This window comes from Coffea eugenioides, chromosome 5 (assembly GCF_003713205.1).
Source record: "Coffea eugenioides isolate CCC68of chromosome 5, Ceug_1.0, whole genome shotgun sequence".
NCBI classification, from domain to species: Eukaryota; Viridiplantae; Streptophyta; class Magnoliopsida; order Gentianales; family Rubiaceae; genus Coffea; species Coffea eugenioides.
Genome location: NC_040039.1, coordinates 50,234,315 through 50,253,045, shown reverse-complemented (window position 1 = coordinate 50,253,045; position 18,731 = coordinate 50,234,315). Strand labels below are relative to the sequence as shown.

The 18,731-nt window shown below is 36.4% G+C and overlaps 4 protein-coding genes and 2 non-coding genes across 8 annotated transcripts; 3 read left to right on the top strand and 3 right to left on the bottom strand.

The window, feature by feature from the left end:
• The first annotated feature begins 1,039 nt into the window (after positions 1-1,039).
• LOC113771070 lies at positions 1,040-2,978 on the top strand. Its single transcript, XM_027315694.1, has 3 exons — positions 1,040-1,485; positions 2,016-2,174; positions 2,665-2,978. Exons 1-3 carry the CDS (start codon positions 1,216-1,218, stop codon positions 2,713-2,715), a joined length of 480 nt encoding a protein of 159 aa, XP_027171495.1. The 5' UTR covers positions 1,040-1,215; the 3' UTR covers positions 2,716-2,978.
• Positions 2,979-3,379: 401 nt separating this feature from the next.
• Positions 3,380-6,471, bottom strand: LOC113770366 (grpE protein homolog 2, mitochondrial-like). Of its 3 annotated transcripts, none has more exons than XM_027314797.1 (6): positions 6,188-6,471; positions 5,297-5,537; positions 5,016-5,215; positions 4,490-4,657; positions 4,197-4,325; positions 3,380-3,815 (listed from the first exon to the last, which is right to left on the bottom strand). In XM_027314797.1, the coding sequence occupies exons 1-6, from the start codon at positions 6,332-6,334 to the stop codon at positions 3,720-3,722; spliced, it is 981 nt and encodes a 326-aa protein (XP_027170598.1). In that variant the 5' UTR covers positions 6,335-6,471; the 3' UTR covers positions 3,380-3,719. The 3 variants fall into 3 exon arrangements, with proteins under 3 accessions (XP_027170598.1, XP_027170599.1, XP_027170597.1); XM_027314798.1 differs by having other exon boundaries at positions 5,016-5,209; XM_027314796.1 differs by having other exon boundaries at positions 5,016-5,537.
• Positions 6,472-10,479: 4,008 nt separating this feature from the next.
• On the bottom strand, positions 10,480-11,830 carry LOC113770577 (EH domain-containing protein 1-like). Its single transcript, XM_027315083.1, has 6 exons — positions 11,776-11,830; positions 11,647-11,686; positions 11,481-11,545; positions 10,845-10,958; positions 10,633-10,736; positions 10,480-10,539 (listed from the first exon to the last, which is right to left on the bottom strand). Exons 1-5 carry the CDS (start codon positions 11,800-11,802, stop codon positions 10,659-10,661), a joined length of 324 nt encoding a protein of 107 aa, XP_027170884.1. The 5' UTR covers positions 11,803-11,830; the 3' UTR covers positions 10,480-10,539; positions 10,633-10,658.
• Positions 11,831-12,860: 1,030 nt separating this feature from the next.
• LOC113770578 (upstream activation factor subunit UAF30) lies at positions 12,861-14,392 on the bottom strand. The gene is made up of 3 exons (XM_027315084.1): positions 14,186-14,392; positions 13,514-13,704; positions 12,861-13,294 (listed from the first exon to the last, which is right to left on the bottom strand). The coding sequence occupies exons 2-3, from the start codon at positions 13,685-13,687 to the stop codon at positions 13,166-13,168; spliced, it is 303 nt and encodes a 100-aa protein (XP_027170885.1). The 5' UTR covers positions 13,688-13,704; positions 14,186-14,392; the 3' UTR covers positions 12,861-13,165.
• Positions 14,393-14,958: 566 nt separating this feature from the next.
• TRNAG-GCC lies at positions 14,959-15,029 on the top strand. The gene has a single exon. It is a non-coding gene; the product is annotated as a tRNA-Gly (tRNA).
• Positions 15,030-15,982: 953 nt separating this feature from the next.
• On the top strand, positions 15,983-16,053 carry TRNAG-GCC. Its single transcript has one exon. It is a non-coding gene; the product is annotated as a tRNA-Gly (tRNA).
• Positions 16,054-18,731: the final 2,678 nt, after the last annotated feature.

Sequence of the window (18,731 nt, the reverse complement as noted above, 5' to 3'; positions counted from 1 at the left end):
GGTATTGACATGGTCAGGCCTAAACGACACAGTTCTGTATTTCAGGAATTTTTTTTTTTTTAACGAGGAAGGGGTTAGTTTTTGAGGAAACTGGAGATCTTCGGTGTAAAGTGTAAACTAGCTGAGCGAAGCGCAAATATTGCCCAGCTTGAGTAAAGGCTCGTAAATTTCACCAGTACTGTTCGAAATTTGATGATGGAATTTGCCTCGATAACATCATAAAGAAATTAAATTAGCGGAGTTTCACTGGTGTTTAGGTCAATAGCAAGGAACTCAAACCAGTAGTTCAAGTCAAGCCCTAGTTTGGTGTTAGTTCAAATGAGTATTTTGATTGTCGAACTCGACTTGTGCTTAACTTGTCAAGACTCGAGCTCGCTCGATTTAGTGAACGAGTTTTAAAATATACTCGAACTCGACTTGACAAATAAGACATGTGATTCAAGTTCGAATTCGAGCTCGACTAATTTATCGCAAATTAGTCGAGCTCGTACGAATTAATCACAATAAAAATATATAATTTTTAATTTTTATTCTTTTAATTTATAAAATGACATATATACCCTTTCATATCAAATTCAAGCGACCTACTCAAATATTAAATGGTTCGAACTTACGCGAATCATTAATTAATCGAATAAATTTTTAATTCAAATTTGATTGATTTACGAAAATTAATGAGCCTGATTCGAGGTTTATCAAGTCCAACTAAACTGAGTTTTCAAGTTGCTCGTTTTATTTAATAGCCCTATGCCCCAGTAACTTCAACCTCGTTAACGTACGAAACCAAACATCCTCCCTAGTCAGCAGTCAGTAGTCCCTACCTGCATGCGAAGTTGCAACACTGCCATTGGAAGGGAGGACAAGTGGACAGGACAACTGGAGGGTGGAATAGCAAAACGGTACCAGGTGGCCCCCGCTAACGGGGCAAGCTGCAATGCAGATCATTATTTCCGTACTGATATACGACGTCGCTTTTCGTTTTTCGTTTTTGTATTTTTTTAAAGATCTTTTCAAGACTGAAGTCTGAAAACTGGTGAAATGGAACCTTTGCAGGCTTTGCTTGCTTACTCCGCCGCGATCACCAGCCACCCATAGAAAGAGAACCTAAAAAACATCTCTCATCCTCCTCTGTTCATCAATCGCAGTCGCAAAGAAAGAGAAAACAGACCCAACCAAACAAAAAAACAAAAACTGAAAAATCATAGAGCTTTTCCAATGGAAGGAACTGGGCAGCGGCTCAGCCGGTTTTATTCCAGATACGGATTAGGCCCAGCTCCATCTGCTCCAGTCTTCACCGGCCCTGTCCGAAAATGGAAGAGGAAGTGGGTTCCTTCAGAGCCCAACAAGGACAATGCCGTCTCCGGCAAGCGTGGCCACCAGCACCAGGAGCAGGACGCACCTAGCCTCCTCCTCTGCCGCTGGACCCCGCTAAACAGCTCCGGTGAGTCGTCGGAGCCCTCTAAGCGCAAGTTCCGCTACACCCCGGTATGGCCCATTTCTCACCCTCTTTACTTCTTATTTTTTATGTTTTGAAGCTTATTTCCTTCTTTTCTCTGGGTTGATCAATGTTTCTAGTGGTTCTGGCCTTCTGATGGTTAGGCATGGTTTTGAAATGGGATTATTATACCGTCTCTTAACTCTCTGTTACTTCGGAATCGCTTAGTTTAACCTAGGGGACAAGGGAAACCAAAAGCCCAGCCAGAAGGAGAGATGGGAAAAAGAAAAGTCTCTTGGTGCAAGTTTTCAACGTGCGAAAACAGGAAATCATTTCTTCAGTTTTTTTTTCTTTTCCCCTTCATCAAATTAATGTCTCCTCACCTGATCGTTTTGAAAAAGTTTTGAGCTTGTGATTGACATCTCATTGAAGATGTTGATGCTTATAAGCGAGGAAAATTGCGAGGCAAAGCAGTGCAAGAAGAATTTGATGTGAACCAAAAAAAACTTGGAAAGGAGAGCAGAATTTAGGCCTATTACTATCTACATTGATCCATATTCTGTGACCTTTAACCTTTTAGGTTATTGCGTTCGAAGAAAAGAAGAAAGAAGCTGTCGAAAGGCTGGACGATGATGCTGCAAGAATTGAAAAGAACCAATCTAGAGCAGATGTGATAATGACTATTGATATGCCCTTTGAGAAGCCGCACTTTAATGATAATTTCGTGGAAGAAATGAAGGTGACTCATTTTAAAATCTGCTTTCTGTTTTGTTTCTTAGCTCATAACCCTCAGGTCTCTGTTACAGATTTTGTTGACCCTCCATACATTTAGATCATTGTCTGTCTGTCTGTATTCTGTCAACTGAAGACAGAAGAAGCTGCATTTTCCTACATTTGCATTTGATGAAGGACTTGTATATCAGCATTACCATATACTTGAATAACTGCCTTATGAGACCCAAGTATCCTCGCACATGAGGGGCAAAATGATCAAGAAGGAAGTAAAAATTTAGTACAAGAACGCGTATTCTCTACGGTAGAATTTAGACCTGATTCTATAATAGTGGAGAGTATCATTTTGTGTAAAAGGTATACATTTGACACTGCTGAATGGTAGAAAAAACATGTCAAGACTGATATCAGTCCCTAATAACGCGCCTTTCGAGATTGATCACTTTCCAGAGGTAGCTGCTATGACTTTCATCGTGATCTCCCCTTCTCTGATGCAGGAACCTGGTGAGGACCACGCATATTTTGAGAATTTGGATTTGCAGCTTTGACTTAAAGAAGCCATTATGACGGAGTAATTGGGAGAGCAGTTTACTGTATGAGAAGATCTGAGCACTTTAGATGGCCTTTTTCGAAAGTTAATTTCACTTGCATTGAGGACTATGAACTGAGAGAGAGTATGCATCACCTCGAAGCCCCTCCCTCTTGTAATTATGCTCCACTTAAACCTTCTGCTATTAAGCTCCATGTTTGGCATGTGTACTGCTGGGTCGGTTTCAGGGAAAATCAGCAGTAAATATCTCTAAGTTTTCTACACCCCTTGTTTCCAAACATCCATGGATGTGCTTTGTGCACCACTAGGCGGAGTCCTCATGGGTCAGAAATCAATATCACCGCCTAGTCCTAGACTGACTCGGGCAATGCCCTGTCTCGGCTAATTAAGCATACGGGCCAACGGATTTATATTGTCTTTCTAATTTTTTTCCCCCACTTTTTAGCCGTGACAACCTTTGTCGGCGACAACGATTTCAGAGGGACTTCGAGCGAACCCTGATGCTAATCCCGCTGTCCCGTTTACCATTGTGAGTTCCCTCCTCGTGTATTTGTTTGACTCAGACTATTGATATATCAGAAGTTACCTTAATAGTAATCATTGAATTAAAGATACTTGCCAGTGTTGAATTTGAACCCTCAGTACCCATTGCCCAGGCAAAGTTTGCTCGCCGATAAATAGCTCCGCCATCAACGATCCATCGAGTTGACGGGAAAAAGCAACTAGGAGCAAAAATGTTTATCCCTCTAATCAAAATTCCTGTTACAAAACTTCCGAAAAAAAAAAAATCCCGTCACAGAGCTTAAGATTTAGACACTGCTGCTCCTAGTGGCGCCATCTCTGCAACGTCACAATAAATGAAAGCTGAAAACAGGAAAGAAATTACGATCTATCCCCTAAAATGGAAAAGATTAGATTGAGCTTATAGGACTGGAACCCCATGGCATTGATCTTCTTCAGACAAGCTCAAGGACTATGCATGCAGTAAGCTATACATTTTGATCAGGTTTCGGAGCTTTGTTCTGCATCGTTTTCCACAGCCCGTGTCACACCAACTTCTGCTGGCCGAATGACCCGGTCATGTAACTTGTATCCGGCCTGCACGATCAAATACAGATATAACATCCTTCACTCCTTCAGGAAGCGTGCGACATAAGTAGTTAAGATAAAACGGGAACCTACGGAAGTAAACATCACTCCAATGATACTTCTGCTTCCTAGTCTAATAATAATAGCTGCTGTAATACTAATTGACCAAAATAAATTTCCAAAACGAAACAAATATGTAGAGGGTTAAATGCACTCATGATGTCAGGCACCATATGACAATAACTTGTTCATCTGTCTAAACGAACATTCATATCTATATCTAAATTGAGAATTCTTCAAATCAGACCAAAATTGTCAAACTTCCCCTCCTGCAGTTCATGAAACCATATTAAATTCATGGAAGGGGCAAAATTGATATATAAAAGTTACCTTCAAAACAACTGCAACAGTGTTGGGAGGCTTGGAAGGATCTGGTACTTGAAAAACGGCATTATGCCTATGTGGATCAAATTCTTCATCTACCGGATCATATTTTTGCAATCCATATTTTTTGAATACCTGAAAGTGATAATTAATCGATATATTTTTAACTGATAAGGCAATGAGGTTAACACTCTATAGACCATGTGATATGGTAATCATTCACTACTCCAATCCATAACATACTATGGTGACGTAAGAGGGAAACTACATGTACATTGCTTAGGGCAAGAAAATCAGACCTCAGCCAGCTGTTTTTCAGTCATTTCAACACCTTGCAGAAGTGTTTTTAGAAGTGGCACAGCTCCAACAGCATCTTTGGATGCATCAATCTTCAAGAAATTGTCTTTCACAGCCAAAGAAGCCCTACTAAGATTATCCGCAACGTCCAATAAGTTCTTGGCAAAATCCTATGACAATACCCAAATAAACAGAATCAGTACTTCTACATACAAAAACTGTACTTCAAGAATTCTACACAATGTCTACACAGCTTGGCTGGTTTCCCAGCTTGAAGAATTTTTTTGGGACTTCCTAGTCTTGCATTATTATTTGTTTTTTTGCAGAAAAGCGATCCATCTGAGTGGAGCTAAAAATTAATGTGCTATGGCTAGTCATACAGGATGTTTTGACATAATTTTTCAGCATACATAAGAAAGGGTGTTTTTTTTTTTTTGGGGAGGGGGGGGGGGGGGATTTGAAACAGGTTTGCTGTGCATAAGATAACACTGATGCATGTGAGATAAACTAAATATCGTTGTTATAAACCTGAACGGCAAATTTTTTCAGGTTTTCTGCATCACGTTTTGTCCTATCCATGGAATTTTGCATGTCAGCATAAGTACGAAGAGCTTTATCTTGCAATTTCTGCAACTCTTCGTGCTTGATCTTCAATTGTTCTTCCTTCTCCGCCACAAGTTTCACGAGGTCATCCCGCGAGAGATCACCCTCTGAATCTGAATCTGAATTAGAAAATGAAAACCATTTAGTTTTTCTTCTCCTTCTTTTGACAGATTGTGATGTGATAGAGTTAGGCTCCACATTAGAACCTGATACATCTTTTTCGTCCTTAACTTGAGAATCCGTAGAAGCTGATGCTTCAGTTTTATCATGAACTTCTGTTTCTGTACTTGTTCCTGCAGCAGCAGCATCACTTCCATTTTCTGCTCCGGGTTGTGCTGTATCCTTCTCATTATGTTGCGGGGAAGCAGATGATGAAAAACCAAACAGTTGAAATGGAGATCCATTCAGAAAGGAGCGATGTAATAAAGCCACTTGTCCTGAAACCACCTGGAGCAAGAAAATAAGCTGCATTATTGCTTTTTTCTCGTAATAAACTCCCTACTTAAAAAACACAAAATAGAACCCTTCTAAGTGGAATTCATCCAATTTAAACCAATTATTAGACTTCAACCAAAAAAGTATAATCAAGTAACAAAACTCCAGGTAACAGTTTTACACCAATAGATAATTAAGAACAACTGTTGATTAGTGCATGAATTTACCAGAACAAGACAACGTCACTGCAAAAGTGATTGCCAAACTTTGGTAACTTAAAAGCTTACATTTTCAGGGAGAGTTTAATCTAAGCAAAGGTTGAAAAACAATAAACAAGTCAAACAATTACACTAAAAAAATTCCAAACTAAACAAAACAAGAACATTACGAATCTCAAAAATTGAACATTTACAACAAAAGAACTGAAAAATCCTATCTATATTCAAACGAATCATAAAAATTTAATCTTTAACAAAAGAAACAACAGCAAGACATATAAAAGATCAAATAAATCATCCAAAACAATTGAGAGAGTCAAACATCAGGAAAGAGAATAACAAATGGTCAAATTAACTAACATAACCGCTTAAACCCTAGCAAAACCCTTTTCACTAAAACCCGTAAAAACGTAAACCAATGTCAAAATTGGATCAGAAGAAGACCTTATTTCGGGGTTCGACAAGGGAGTGGTATTGACTGGAGAGAATGGGGATAAATGGTTGCTCTTGGCGAGCCAAGGGAAGCAACGAGTTGCGGCACTGAGTCACCATGGTTCGAGATGAACGAGCTGCAATTCTACTCACCAACATGACTGAAAGTTGGGATTCTCGGGCAAAATTCGGGATGAAATAGTTAAGATTATAAAAGGCTAAAGCTGTAAGGAGGAAGATGATGGAGAAGGCCTTGAGAAAACAGGGATAGAAAAGCAAGGAGAAGAGGCGTGCTTGGGGAGAAAGAAAAGGTTAGGATGGAAGGTTGGAGAGAAGGAAGTTATTATTGAATGACAAAAATAACCTCATTTCTATTGCACTTGAATTTTTTTTTTTTTGAAATATTGTGTGATTATTATGTGGTAAAATCTTTTACAAAACCAAATACTCCTGTAAGTAAAACACGTTAAATAATTCTTAAGATTCTCCTCACTAAAATTGAAGAAAAAAAGAAAAAGAGAGTATACTTGAGATTTCGTGAAAAATATTCATTAAAATAGTTATATTTATATTCTTTTTTTTGTAAGAAATATTCGTACTCTCTTAAGAGTATATAAATAATAAAATGCAATCTAATTGATAAAATTCTTTATTGAATAGAGGTAACGGGTTTGGATCATTAAATGAGAAAATAAAAAATTATTGTCGATCCTCTCTAATAAAAAATGTGAGTGATAATATGATACCATGTACCAAGTTGTAACTAGTTGGACTAAAGTTAATATATACTCTTTCAGTAGGCATACTGGGAATTAAAAGGAATAATCAACAGAGTAAAATTTTTTTTAAAAAAAAGGGAAAAAAAATCCTATCTTGCCTTGGGGAATTTTCGAATGGTTGATACGATTCACGGGGGTAGAAACGTCCAGTTGTTGGAGTTCTAGCAAGAGGTTGGATTAGAAGCATCGAGAAGCTTGTAACTTGTGGTGACGTGATTGGGCCAAAGGCGTTACAAAGTTCATAAGCGTACCACCGATGTAAATGTGGGCTGGCGCCAATTTTAGCACGTCCCATTGAGTTTGTTTAGACAAAGATAATTTGGTTTGTAAAATTTGTTTTCACAAATTCCAATCACCTTCTTATCTTTCCAATCACCTTTTTATCTCACATACATCATAACACAAAAAGTGCTACAGTAAATATCTCAAATAAATCATCCAAATAAACTCTTATCCAAACAAACTCAATTGTGTTGCGTCGATTAGATTGCTACTTTTTAGGAATTTTTTTGTTAAATCTTTTTTTTTTTTTAAATTATTTTTTTATTTTACATACATCACATTTTAAAAAATACTATAACACAATATCACATTTTAAAGTGTACCAAAAACATTCTAAAAAATGCAATCCAAAGAATCTCAAATCTCAAAGGTCTTCTTGAAATTATTAGAAAAGAGATGGATGATTTGCCGGCACGCTCGAGCAAAAATGCCTAGTTTTCGACTATTTATAGGAAAATGGTAAATTTACTCAGTTAAGTTCTGGAGTAGTTTAGCACAGGAGAAAATTTTGCGTAGTAGTTTTGCTCCAGTCTCTTAGATATAGGTAAATTGGTACACCATCTTTTTAAAGCTAACACATATTATTCGGTGAATTTTTAAAATTTCTGTTGTTACTACATTGTTAACAAATAGATGTCAAGGTCTAAAGGATCACCAAGGATATTAGTAATTAGGTAAATCATGAGGCTTCAGTCACAAATCCTCCACCTTCCTCTTTCCCTGTGTAAGGTTTAGGATCTCTTCATTATTTAATGAAAAAAAAAAAAGATTAGAAGAAAAAAGGGTCAAATTGATACGGTGTTTTCCAACCCATATGGAATTTTTTCAGAAATCATTCAAAATCCAAAAGAATTTGGTAGGAGTTCAATGGCTTGTTTTGTTCTCTGATTTTCGTGATACGTTATAGTATATGCAGTTTCAGTACATGCTCATTCACTATCAAAACCCAAGTTATTTTAGATTTTCACGTTCAAATTCGCCATATTTTCAGGTGCAGCAAGAGTCTTCAGCATCTATAGTGAGGCCTTTGACTGTGTATAATGTTTAGAAGTGATTTGACATTAAATTGAATGTATCTTTTGGGTTTTGACACTGTGGAAGGAAGAGAGCTGACCGCAAATTGTCATCGCATTCATGCAAACCCCATACAATCACTTAGTAACATCAAATTAACAGATCAGAGCAGAGCATATGAAGCAAGCAATAGAGAAAAATATTCTAGCACTTTATGTGTAGACATAAACCACAAGTACACGCTTCAAATCAATGAAGTAGCTCAATCAAACAAGCAATCCTGAACCTGATGACAAGAACGCAATAAAATCCCGAAACAAAAATATAAAATGTTATCAAATCGGGGGTCAGTAATGGAAGAAGATTGTAGTATATCAGAATGGAGGTTGTCTAACATAGTAAAAGCCTGTCCAGCCATAATATTGGTACCCATAACCTTCATCGTGATGATGACATTGGAACCCACAGTGTTGATGAGCATACATGTCCTCCTCTTGATGAGGCGTCACAACGTGAAATTGGTCATCACCATCGTCAGAATTCAAGCAGTGATCTTTATGGACAAACACTTGCTCTTCCTCCGCATCAGATTCAGACTCAGACTCAGACTCAGAGTCGGTACTGTCAGGATATGTTACGGTATATTCTTGATCAGGACACAAGCACCCTTCAGGCACCTTCGATAATTCATCAGCACCAGAGTCGGAGTCGGAGTCAGGAAACGTTACAATATAGTCCAACACATGACTCTCTTTCTCCTCCTCCTCCTCCTGCTCCTCGTCTTCGGTGTCGCCGGCACCACTAGAATCTGTTGAGTATTGAATGGGAAGTGGACAGAAAACTGGTGGTACACTCTTTGGTGAATGAATTGCAGCCGGTGTATGATCAGCATGATCACTTTCGCTAGGAGAAGAGACGGAAACACGAGGGGTGGGCTCGCCACAAAGATGAGGATTAGAGGTTCTGTCGATTTTGAAAATTTTACCTAAGTTGCAAGCCATCATAAATTGGTATATTTTGGCTCCAACGTTGGCCATCAGATCCTTCAAGGCCTTCTTTGGATGCAAAAGGGTTTTTGTCGATCTAAGAAACGACATATTTGGTGACCACAGAGAAGGTGAATATCTATTGAATGGGGCGGAAACGGTAATAACGTAAATTTGGTATGATATCGTTTACATATACAACATATTCGGACTCCAGCCATCTTTTGGTATGTTCTCAATACAAAATATTGAGAAGCAATATTTTTTGGTATGTTCTTACGCTTACGCAGTGGAAGAGTGGAATACCATCAATTATGAGAAGGCAAATCTTGGTAAATTTTGTGTCTTTGTTAAGATTTCTCTTGTTTCCTTTTACGCCATGTATCTGAGAAAAAGGAAATGTACTTGAAAACGCTGAGTTTAGTAACAGTATCTGGGTAGGAACTATATTAGTTTTGTAAATGGAATTATATATTATTTTTGTAAGAATGCCAAGAAAATCAAAAGACAATACGATCTGAATAATTATTCATGTCACTGCAAATTTCACACTAGCTCGCCTATTCGAAGTGTACAGCGTCCTAGTTTTCCGCATAAATCATGCCGTCAGAAGAAGTTGAACGTATGGGCGGCCAATCATCAGCAATATTCTTCTGATTTCTCTTACCCAAAAAAAGCTGCTGTTATTTGATAGCAGATATATGCATATCAATCATATGGATTCCGGAAATTCTTAAGAAGTTCTGGGATATCGTATCCAAGCATATCATCAACAGATTGTACTCCCTCCGTCCCACTTTGATAGTCCTGTTTTTCTTTTTCATATGTCCCAAATTGTAGTCCACTTTCCAATTGAAGAATGTAATTGTATTTTAATTTTCCTAAAATATCTTTATTCAATGTAGGTTGTTGTTACTATAAACCTACCCCATTTAATGAGAGTTGATTCTTTTTTTATCATCAATTCAAGTTCCCATAAAGTTGTACTCTAATTAATATGAGGGTATTTTAGAAAAATAGCTACCTAAATTGATTGTTCCAACAAAGTTAACTACTTTTTCTTAAACTATGTGAAAAAAAAATCAGGACTATCAAAGTGGGACGGAGGGAGTATCATTTTAGGCTTCAATTTCTCGAACTTATCAATGCTATATCCACTCGGGCCTCCCGAAAGTGTTCAACCTTCGGAAAATCCCCCGCTGGCAGATGGAACTCCCTCTGAACCTGTTAGCAAACAAGAAATAAACATAATTGTGATATTTCTCTGTACAATTGTGATATTTCTCTGGTCCAATGAGAGCACCTGTGAAAATAACGCATAAAATGATCAGAAAGGTCCTATCTTCTGAGGAGATGTTAGAGTAGATACGCAGACTCCGCATGAAGGTCTAAATACCTGGATAACTCGTTTTGAGCAGATGTTTAATGAATGTTGTTTTCCCAGTTAAGTATTGACCCAAAAACCATCACCATGGGCTTAGCATCAAAATCGCTATTTGTCTAGGGAAAGGAACAATCCAGTCAACTATGATTTCAGTTAATTAAGACAATGGAATCACAACCATATCCAATCCCTCAAGTGAAGAACAAAGCAGATGCATGACTCACCAACAAAGGGGAAACAAAATCATTGAAACGATATGTTGCTTCCAATGGCTTCAGTTTTTGGACGTACAACTTCTTCAATCCATCAATAATTGATGTAACAGAGCTTAGAGACACCTGACAGGACACAAAGCAAAAGCAAAGCTCATTATAGGACCCAAAACAGTAAGTAAAGTGTGTTTACAAACAAATGGTCATTTGTTAATGATGCAAATTTAATCATCAAGAGACAAGTTCTTGCACATTAAGAAGTGCTCTTTGTGGAATAGTGTTCAAGTCCTACTAGCATACTAGTTGATGTACTACGGTACATATCAAACTTTTTCGTCATCTTGTCATGCACTAGAGTCCTATGGCAGCTTCGATAATGTCCTCAGAAGATATATCAAATCTTCCAGTCTGACCTCTCTACAGCCCCAAATCCATTCTGTTTATCATCTCGTTGCATCACATTACTTTGAAACATAATAGAGAGTATTGTAAAACAGTTTACCCAACACTAGAAATAAAAGTCTATAAAGAGAACAGAAAATGCAAAGAATTAAATAACATGGATTGTGTAAACTGTATCGATGCAAAAAGTATAGGAAAAAGTGCAATATTTCATCCTTTAGAGACAAAGTAATTGTTACAATGCACCTTCTTTGCAGACTTTGACGAAGAAAACCAATTAGCAGATGGTGAAGACTGCAACTGAGGAATACCTGGATTGCAGAACAGATATGAACTTTACGAACTCAGGTCTCTAAACAAGGAAAAGAGGGAAGAAACACAAAATATGTAGCTAGATCAATAACAGTCTCACCATTTTGTTCTAGTTCACTTTTCGGTGTATGCTTTTTCTTCTGCATAAATGCAATAACAAAGGGAGAATTATCAGTGAATGATCCAAGAAATTTGCAAAAAGAATTAGGTAGGACATTGGTATACTCACAGCTAGTAGCGCATCCAACCCTTCCATTGCTGGAGGTTTCAGACTTTCAAAGTCAACTGCAACAATTATAATTTGCTAAAATAGTAAGGCTAACATATGAAAAGATACAGTAGACTCCAAGATAGACAGGACCAGAAAGCATCAGGCATAAATTCAGAAATTAATTACAAATCAAGCATTAGTATAATGCTCACTCTAGGATGTTCATCCTGTGTAGATTTTGCCAAGATAGTATGAGATCTTTAATGTTCAAAAGACAACAATGTAAACAAAATATCTCTCATTTTAAAATATGTTGCTTATCCAAAGAAACGTCTGCCATTAAGAAAATAAAGACTTCTACACCATCACATAAATCATAATCCAAAGTTTACCTGGTCAATCCTTCTTTCACACTGGATGAATCTTTGAGCTAGAAAAGACACTCAATAAAATGATGTACAAAGTTTAAGCAGGAGCATACTCACCTCCCCCTCCCCCACTTGATTTTGCAGTTTATAGTTTTCCATATTGTTTCTTCTCTTCATCATCCTTACTCTATTTGTTTCAAATATAGAAGACCGTCTACATTACAGCTAATTGCCTGAAATTTGTAGGACATGTAATTCAGGTTTCTGTTAACGCTATCTCAAAATGCCTTCTGAATTTGTTGCCCTAATACAGGATTTGAAGACACAGCAACAGCATGTTGCGGGACTGGAACTTTTGAGATGCATTACTCATGTGACAGGTATAACCCTTTCAGATGCAGAGATGCAACCAAATATGCATTCTGGGATTCTTTTCATGCCACAGAGAAAACGAATGGCATAATAGCACATCATGCCATAAAGAATTCTCTTGCACTGTTTGCTACAGAAAATGTTTTAATGTGTTCAATTATTGAAAAATTTGACTAATTTGTCAAACTATTGAATCAGTTAAATTTTCTGACCTTTTCTCGTGAGGTTTCTTTCAAGAAAAAAAAAAGGAAAAATTTTCCCTCTAAGCAGTTAATGATACACCTGATGCAAAGAATCTAGAGAGAGAAAAAACAAATAACACCTGAACGCAATGCTTTCTCTGTATAGCCATACAATGAAAAGTTAAAAACTAAAAACCAGAGTAAAAGAGAGTTCATTATCATTGTAATGGGATTTTTCTCATGACGGCAGCAATAACCAATAATATATGTAGAGCTGATATCCATGTATGTCATATTACTAACTACAACATTTGAGAAAAATTCTAAAGGCAGCGATGGAAAGGATAACCTGCCAACTCGCCACTAACAGAAATAATTCCTTGACCATCTGACTATTACATAAACTTTGTGTTTTCATCCGATCTATAGAAAGGAATGCGAAAGCAAGAGTTGGTGTCAGCCATCTTTGACTTGCAAACGTGAAGATCATTTCTGCTGCTTCGGGAAATGCAGCTTAATCAGCATAGGAAGTTCAGCAAGATCGACTTGGCCTTTACCCAACAGAATTTGCTTCAATTTAGCATCACAATTGACCAGATTCTTGTTATTTGGATCCTAAAGAAAACCAACAGAAAAGCAAAGGTTAACTAATATTTAAAAAAAAAGAAAAAGAAAAGATACACCCAAAATATCAAAACTACTGGCACTCGAGTATTTCTCCTGACCATTCGTAATTCAACCTTGCATCATAACTGTTTAACCATGCTGTTTCAAAAATTTTCCAGACATAAATGTGAATACCGAAGGAATGGCATTGAGCAATAAATCTCAAACCTGGAGTTTGTTCTCCTTGATGTACGACCAAACACGCGTAAAGCACCCCAAACGCGAGGTCTGCGACTGACCCGTGAATTCTCTGAGCGTTGAGGGCAGGTTTACAAGGTCGATCAAGTCAGCAAGTTGTTTTGGGTTGTCGGTAATGACCTTTTTCATCCTCTGAGGCAGCATTTTCCTTCCACTGCAACCTACAAAATGCGGTAATAATGTCAAGGTTCTTGATTTAATCATATAATAATACGTGCCGTTTCATTATCATGGTACATTACAGCAAAATCCCACGACTTTGATGGCACGTTGAACCAAAAAACTGGCAATTACGTTTACATATCCCAACCAGAAAGCTCCATTTCAACAACTTCAAGAAAAGGTAAGCCACTGACCATTTCTTGAACCTTTGTACGTAAAATCCAACAAGGTGCTAATACAGGTACGAATTTTGGTACAAGTGTTTGATAAGCAAGGTGTTTACAGTAGTTACACAGGGTTCAACATTCTCAGGGGAATTTCAACAAGCACTTCATAAACATAACAAGCATAGTGCCAGTAACAACGCCTCCATGAATAGCTAAACAAATTAGTCTTGTTTATGAATTTTGACCCCAAATAGATTAATGATCACTGATTCATGTAAATTATTCTTATGATGCTTGACCTGTGCATTTTTACCTGCTGATTTGAGGTACAACTTTTTTGTACGACGTCGTCAGCGAGAAGTTGCGTGAGGAATGCCACTGAGATTGAGCTTGAGCTTGAGCTTGAGCGTCTTCTGCTGCCAAATAGGGGTTTCCGCTGCGGGCCTTGGTTTCGAATCAATAATTAATTAGTTCTCGAGGGTCCTAATTAAACTCTTATACTGATAAGAGTACTAATTTTTACCTTATTCACCTAATCCAATTCTCCCAACATAACTACTCATACCTACTTAAAGTATTGTAATAATTATCCACAGTCGCTTTAAGTATCATAACAATTAAATTATTGTAACCTTATAAATCAAAGTTCTTTAGAAAAATAATATGAATATAATTTATGTAAAAAAAAAAAAAAGCAAAATCATACAAAATTAATTCATTTTAAATATTTTAAATTGCACACACATTAAATGTGCCCTTACACCAGTACCAATAAAAGAGCATCAAAATCCCTTCAAATGCAACAAAATTTTTAGTGTAGTCTATATCTCTTTCATTAATACAAATTGTCATTTATCATATATTATGATAATTTATACCTTTTTTAAAAGATACCTAATTGCCTTAAGAAAAAAAAAAAAAAAGTAGTAGAAGACACCTCACGACCTAAGTCCACACTCAACAAGTGCTCGGACTTGGGTGTATAATGTTCATTATTTAGCTATCATCCATGATGGCGTGATAAGATAAAATGATATCCACCATTAAACTTGAAATTTTATAAAAACTGACGAAGCACATCACAAGGCACCAGTGGTCTAGTGGTAGAATAGTACCCTGCCACGGTACAGACCCGGGTTCGATTCCCGGCTGGTGCATTCCAGGGGTTGCCGTGACGAAATCAGTGCCTTCTGTGGTGTTGGGTCGCCACGATCGTCTGCCCACTCGGACGAAGCTAGCGCACATCTGAGCTCTCCTTTTTGCTGACCACTGAGGTTTCTAAAAATTTCACTGAGCTCCCTCAAAATTTAAAAAATTACAATACCTCTCTTTATTTGATAGTTTTGGTAATAAAACCTTAAAATAATATTGACATGGTTAAATTTTTAAGCGAATATTCATAGTGTAATGAGTTTTAATTTATTTTTCTTTATAATTATAAGATTATCTAATACAATTATAAGAAAAAGATACCAAATTTTTCATGTCCATACCTACTATTTGATAAACAAATATAATAATAATTTATCATTATGATAGGACATTTTTATGGTATTTTATTCTAGATTTAGATTTATAAGATAAAAAAGAAAATGTTAAAATAATTCATTCAGAATTTATGAAATTTTCAAGTAGTGAGATTATCATAATTTAATAGTGATTTTAGGTCGTTTTCTTTTGATTTATTGTTAATTTTAATATAAAAATAGAAAATAAAGATCAACAAAAACATTGGATTACAGATAAATTAACTCATCAAAAAAATCACTAATTTGACATTTGGATACAATAAAAATTAAAGGTAATATTGGTAGTTATACAGTTTTATTGGCAAAATATTAAAAAAAGGAATAAGAAGGATAAAGAATGAAAAAAATAATTTTAAAAGTCATTCTAAGTATAAGCATATAAACAAGAAAATTTCATTAAAATAGTTAAGAGTAGTGTTGTCATTTTGAATGATATGGGAGGCATGTGTAATTTTTAAAACCTTGATAGAGCTAAATGAAATTATTAAAAATCTCAAGGGAGGTTTCTAAAATTATCCCTAAAATAAAATGATATCCACCGTCATCTTGACATCTATTAAAAAGGCGATGTACACCACAAGGCACCAGTGGTCTAGTGGTAGAATAGTACCCTGCCACGGTACAGACCCGGGTTCGATTCCCGGCTGGTGCATTCCTGGGGTTGCCATGACGAAAGCAGTGCCTTCTGTGGTGGGTCGCCACGATCGTCTGACCACTCTGACGAAACTAGCGCACATCTGAGCTCTCCCTTTTGCTGCTGACAACCACGCTTTTTCATTCTTTGCAGTTGCCCTACTTTTTCCTCTTTGCCTTTTTGCTGAACTAACTACCACGCTTTTTCTTTCTTTGTACTTGCCCTCTTTTCCTAATTCCTACATGGCAGGCAATTATAATTTACTCTTCCAAAAGCTTGGTAGAAAATTTTGTGTGTATTTCTACATACCTTCAAATTTATTGAAACCTCTGATTTGTTGAAGGGATAATTTCGAAAACCTCCACTGAAATTTCTAACAATGGCAGAGAGCTCCTCTCAAGTTTATTAAATTGCATTTACCTCCCTTGCTTTTATTATTCATGTAACAATATAGATCCAAAAGACTATTGCTTTTCACAAAAATCCTAAACTACCTTTTTTTGTTAAAAAAATGAAACAAAAAGAGTTTTGCCAAATGCCTTTTTCTATATTTCCACCAAATCCACTGTACTAGCAAACAAGCTAATTTCAAATCTAAACCCAAGTAATTCCATCGTCACAATCATAAAATTGCTTCTCCCAAAGCATAAGCATGCATCCAACCTTGAAGGTTCGTTCCATCTTTCAAAAATATTCTTACCATATGGTATCATGGAATAGTCAAACTCACAATCAATTACTCTTATGTTTGCATGATTTTCAACATAGAATGCCATGACTTGGTTCCATACAAGTGGCTCAACTCCAACTACGTGAGTCACATTATGGTTTTGAAGAAAATCCATAGAGAAGATTTAGGCGTGGATGGGATTAATTAAGTTTAAGAAAAGGAAAGGCATGATTATGACTATGGAGATTTTCAAGAAATTCATTTTCCCAAAAATCAAAATACTATTCACAACTAATCATACCCCAAACTTCAAATCCAATGCCCACACCATCTCAAAACAAAATTACCTAACCTACCATCAAATCCCTAAACATGTTAACATCTTAAATATAGAGAAGAAGCTCTACCTCTATCGTAAAACTATAACCAACAATTGCAAAGCATAAAATGAAATCCAAATGCAGTTATTAACATCGAAAAAAAAGTATTATGGACGGATGATAAACAAATTACCAAATTTACCAACTTTGGTTCCCCTCCCTCTTTTGCCCAACGCCTGCATTATTTGTTCCATTATTATTGTGAGCCTCTTTATCTCCTTTTATTTTGACCATAAAATTAAATTTTACTTTAACCATTAAATTTGATCCTTCAACTGAACTTGTAATTTAGCTAATCCAAAGGAAGACAAGAAGAATGGGGATATATAGTAGAGTTTAGAGGGATCACTTGTGATATGATTGGAGGAAGTTATAAGCAATGGTTGGTAGGATTTTGAGAGCGAGTTATAGAATGAGAACGGAGTGATAATTAGTGAAAGGAAATAGTTGTTGGTTGTAACTTGTAAATAGGATTAGTCGAAGAGGTATGATTTCTTTTTCATTTTTTTAATCTCATTTCATTATACTATCTATTAAGTGAAGGTCATTATAATCATTTTATTATAACAAGAGAGGTCAGTGTATTTTGTAAAACCAAATAAGAGCTCAATAAAATTGGTACAAACCTCAAAGGAGGTTTGTGAAATTATCCCTGTATTGAAAGGCGTTTACGAAATTACTTTATTTCAAATTGGACCTTGTTGGAACAACACGAATCCTTTTGAAGATAAAAAAAACTTGCCTTGTCGGAGTAAAGCTTCCGCAACAGTTTAAATCATAAAAAAATGATCTACAATGAACCTATATTCATCTAATATTTGCAAAATGATAATGTGTAAATAGATAATTTGCATTTTATAGGTGGCATTCTTGCACTACAAGATCTGATTACAAAGATTTTGTACCAAACAAAACTAGTGATTGCAGTATGAAGTTATCAAACAAAATAATACTAGTGATTCTTTATTTTGATTAAGGGGAGATTCCAAATCTTAGAAGGAATAAGAGAAAAAAGGAAAAAATTAAAAATTCTTACGATTGCGTAACCGTACCAATTAAATTGGGTATTAAGCACTAGTGATTTGACATTAATTGAATGCGTCTTTTGGGCTTTGACACCGTGGAGGGGAGACACGCAGCATTAACTTGTCACCTTTTGAGCTGACCGCAAATTGTCATCGCATTCATGCAAACCCCATACAATCACTTAGTAACATCAAATTAACAGATCAGAGCAGAGCATATGAAGCAAGCAATAGAGAAAAATATTCTAGCACTTTATGTGTAGACATAAACCACAAGTACACGCTTCAAATCAATGAAGTAGCTCAATCAAACAAGCAATCCTGAACCTGATGACAAGAACGCAATAAAAACCAGAGGGCAAAACCCGAAACAAAAATATAAAATGTTATCAAATCGGGGGTAAGTAATGGAAGAAGATTGTAGTATATCAGAATGGAGGTTGTCTAACATAGTAAAAGCCTGTCCAGCCATAATAACCTTCATCGTGATGATGACGGTCCCCATGATAATCGTGATGATGACATTGGAACCCACAGTGTTGATGAGCATACATGTCCTCCTCTTGATGAGGCGTCACAAAGTGAAATTGGTCATCACCATCATCAGAATTCAAGCAATGA

Excerpts from the sequence above, each read along its gene's own strand:
- LOC113770366 (XM_027314796.1), bottom strand. The coding sequence starts at position 6,334 with ATGTTGGTGAGTAGAATTGCAGCTCGTTCATCTCGAACCATGGTGACT. Across the intron at positions 4,326-4,489 it reads CTGAAAAACAGCTGGCTGAG|GTATTCAAAAAATATGGATT; the intron begins GTCTGATTTTCT and ends TATCACTTTCAG. Across the intron at positions 3,816-4,196 it reads CTGTTGCAGTTGTTTTGAAG|GCCGGATACAAGTTACATGA; the intron begins GTAACTTTTATA and ends TTGATCGTGCAG.
- LOC113771070 (XM_027315694.1), top strand. The coding sequence starts at position 1,216 with ATGGAAGGAACTGGGCAGCGGCTCAGCCGGTTTTATTCCAGATACGGA. Across the intron at positions 1,486-2,015 it reads GCAAGTTCCGCTACACCCCG|GTTATTGCGTTCGAAGAAAA; the intron begins GTATGGCCCATT and ends TTAACCTTTTAG. Across the intron at positions 2,175-2,664 it reads ATTTCGTGGAAGAAATGAAG|GAACCTGGTGAGGACCACGC; the intron begins GTGACTCATTTT and ends TCTCTGATGCAG.
- LOC113770577 (XM_027315083.1), bottom strand. The coding sequence starts at position 11,802 with ATGGAAGGGTTGGATGCGCTACTAGCT. Across the intron at positions 11,687-11,775 it reads GGTTGGATGCGCTACTAGCT|AAGAAAAAGCATACACCGAA; the intron begins GTGAGTATACCA and ends GCATTTATGCAG. Across the intron at positions 10,959-11,480 it reads CGTCAAAGTCTGCAAAGAAG|GTGTCTCTAAGCTCTGTTAC; the intron begins GTGCATTGTAAC and ends GTGTCCTGTCAG.
- LOC113770578 (XM_027315084.1), bottom strand. The coding sequence starts at position 13,687 with ATGCTGCCTCAGAGGATGAAAAAGGTCATTACCGACAACCCAAAACAA. Across the intron at positions 13,295-13,513 it reads TCAAGGAGAACAAACTCCAG|GATCCAAATAACAAGAATCT; the intron begins GTTTGAGATTTA and ends GGTTTTCTTTAG.